At 37.2% G+C, this 2990-nt stretch overlaps 1 protein-coding gene across 1 annotated transcript; it reads right to left on the bottom strand.

The window, feature by feature from the left end:
- Window positions 1-1411: 1411 nt before the first annotated feature.
- Window positions 1412-2539, bottom strand: LOC111900059 (probable carboxylesterase 17). Its single transcript, XM_023895975.2, is given in 1 exon segment — window positions 1412-2539. A coding segment is annotated over 1 exon segment (993 nt). The 5' UTR covers window positions 2480-2539; the 3' UTR covers window positions 1412-1486.
- Window positions 2540-2990: the final 451 nt, after the last annotated feature.

Below are 2990 nucleotides of genomic sequence, written 5' to 3'. Positions count from 1 at the left end.
GATTCCCTAGCTTCGGTGTTTGGGTGAACAATGTCTTTCTTGTTCAGTCAGGGTTTCTTCCGAGAGTTAGATGACGACTTAGAAGTTTGTCCAGTCGATGGATTGTTGAAACGAGGCATAGTTGGCACTAGAGTCGATTTTGAGACTACCTTAGAATTATAGACACATTAATCAGACGAGATGTCATCATTACTCTTAAATTCTACATCAGTATCAAGAGATGCCGAAAACAAATTGGATTGGTCCGAGTCATGCCTGTTTGTCTCAGGATTGATTTCATCAATGACACAACTATTCGGAGGACCAGAGTTCAGAAAATGAACTCCAATACAACTTGTGTTTGGAAAGGATTTCGAAGTCCGATTAATTTTTAAACCATAATAATTAATAAACCAATTCCTTCTTTATTGTTTCTACTTAATTTGAGTCTTGGGGGCAACCCAAGAGGACACTATAACTAGAAATACCACCAATAATTATTGACCTTGGACACTATTTCCACTACTTTGCACAAAGTGGAAAAGAAATGTTCATAAATATTATTGCTTCTCTGGATTTGTTAGTTGATCAAGGCGTTGCTACTAAATAGGATATGTTGAATAGATAAGAGTCGGTAAAAAAGAAATTAGCTGACTTACTCAACCATGAAGCTAAAGATGTAGCTCAAAAAGCCAATGCTAAATGGGTTGTTGAAGAGGATGAAAACACCAAGTTTTTTCATGGTATTCTAAAGAAAAAACGAAGGCAGGTGGCGATTAAGGTTGTTATGAAAGATGAGAATTTGATGGAAGACCTAAACTTGATCAAATCTGATTTTTTTTAATCATTTTCGACATTGATTTTCTTCTATGGAGGGTCCTCAGGTTTGGTGTGGCTCCACCTTACCTAATCGGTTGTCTTCTATACAAGCTGGTAGCTTAGAAGTTCAGTTTTCTTACGATGAAATTAAATGTGCAGTTAGGGATTGACGTACACATATCCATTTTAAATATTTATATAAAATGATGTAATTTAATATTAACAAAATGACATCAAAGCCATATCTGCAAAAGTTACAATGAAACTAATCAAGTGTCATATGTACCTGACTATAAAATCCATCAAAATATATTAAAAAATCTTTTAAAAGTATTGTATGTTTTCTATAAATTAATATATCTCTTTGTTTATCAAGTGTAGCTAAACTATAATAACAAAATTTGCAAGATGGTGGTCAATTTCTATGTATCTATCCAAAAATATTTTTACGCATCGTTAATTATATATTTATATATAGAAGTTTTTAGTTAAGAAAAAAAATGATCATTTAAGATATGAAAATATTGTTAAAGATACATAAAAAAAACATCGTTGACACAAAAGAAATTCTTTTAGCCCTATAATTTGAACCTACACAGCGTTATATGCCTAGTAATCATTAAAACCGAATTTTATTCACTAAAAGAGAAATATAATATATATGCACCCATACTATATAACAATTTAATTAGTGATTTCCAATGAAGTGGGAGATCCCGTGGATCAATTTACGAGTCTCCTCGGAGGTTTTTGGATCCACATCAATGGCGACCTTATTCAGATAAAAGCTGTGTCCAACTCCATTACTCACAAACAACTAAACCTTTTTCCCAGCTTTCTTCATCTCTTCGTAAAACTCCATCTCCGTATCTATCACCAAGTCCTCCTCCGCCACACACAGCATATACGGCGGCAAATCCACCCCCTGCAGCACCTCTCCCATCGGACATGATATCGGGTGGTCTCTGGTGCTGCCCACCGGCAAACCCAGCTTCAGAAACTTATACAACATGTCCAGAGTCAAAAACGGAGACTCGGGTTTTTCCAACTCCGACTTGCTTTTCTCTGACCGGAGAAACCCCGGGTGGATGGGGATGGCTCCCGCGAGTCTAAGTGGATGTAGGTTTTCTCCGGCTGCCTTTTTGGCCACCTGATGGACTATGTTCCCGCCGGAGCTGTCTCCAATGAGGAAAACACGGTTGAAGTCTCCCTTAGAAGACAGCCATGGTTGGTGTACTTTTCCGTTGGCCAAATCTTGGAGCCAGAGAAGAGTGGAGTAGGCATCATCTATGGCGGCAGGGAGGCGGTGCTCCGGTGCAAGACGGAGGTAGGTGCTGACAACGATGGCTCCAGCTTCACGTGCAAGACAAGTGTAGGTATTATAATACATGAACCAGTCAGCCTTGCTGATGCAAAATCCTCCACCATGAAAGTGTAGGATTATGGGAAGCTTTCCGGAGTCTGGTACCTCCGGGAGATAAACCCTGACACGAAGATCGGAACCTGGATGGGTGAATAGATCATCGGTTGCAACACCATTAATGAAATTGTGGTGTGGCGGGACTGGATCAGACATGAACTTGAATTGCGGTGGTCCTGTCCATGTCCGATCAACAAAACCGTCGTTGTAGACAGTGAGCCAACCGGAAACTTGGTCGACGATTGATCTTTGAAACACCATTTTTAATTGTTTTGGAAAGTAGAAGTGAAGGTGGAATGGTGGATAGATGATATCTATGTCGGGTCTTATATAGCAGTGGAGATGGACAGATGGTATCATGGTGGTTAAAGGCAAAGCAGTGGAAATTGTTTGAAGAAAACAGTTAAAGACTTAAAAGTTATTGAGTCAACGGCTGCCGTTTGAAAGTTCATACTAATGTCCCAAATAGTTTTTGTCTTGTTATTGACCAAGATTTACACCACAAAGCTCAAACATTTCTACTATTTTAAACTTTTTATCCAGATTATGTACTAGTTTTTAATATCAATAAAACTATAAAAGTTATTTTACAATAAATGGCTTACTATAACTTTAAAAGTTTTTCAATAATGTGTAATAATAATCAGTGAATTATAAAAATTATAACAAGCAAACCAATTAAAATATTTTTCATAAGACGTTAGATGATTGAGTTCGTTAAAAGCTTGTTAGCCTTAAGGGCATTATTTTATAATTTTCACTATATAATTTG

This window comes from Lactuca sativa, chromosome 4 (assembly GCF_002870075.4).
Source record: "Lactuca sativa cultivar Salinas chromosome 4, Lsat_Salinas_v11, whole genome shotgun sequence".
In the NCBI taxonomy this organism is placed as follows: Eukaryota; Viridiplantae; Streptophyta; class Magnoliopsida; order Asterales; family Asteraceae; genus Lactuca; species Lactuca sativa.
This window is presented reverse-complemented; position numbering and strand designations above follow the sequence as displayed.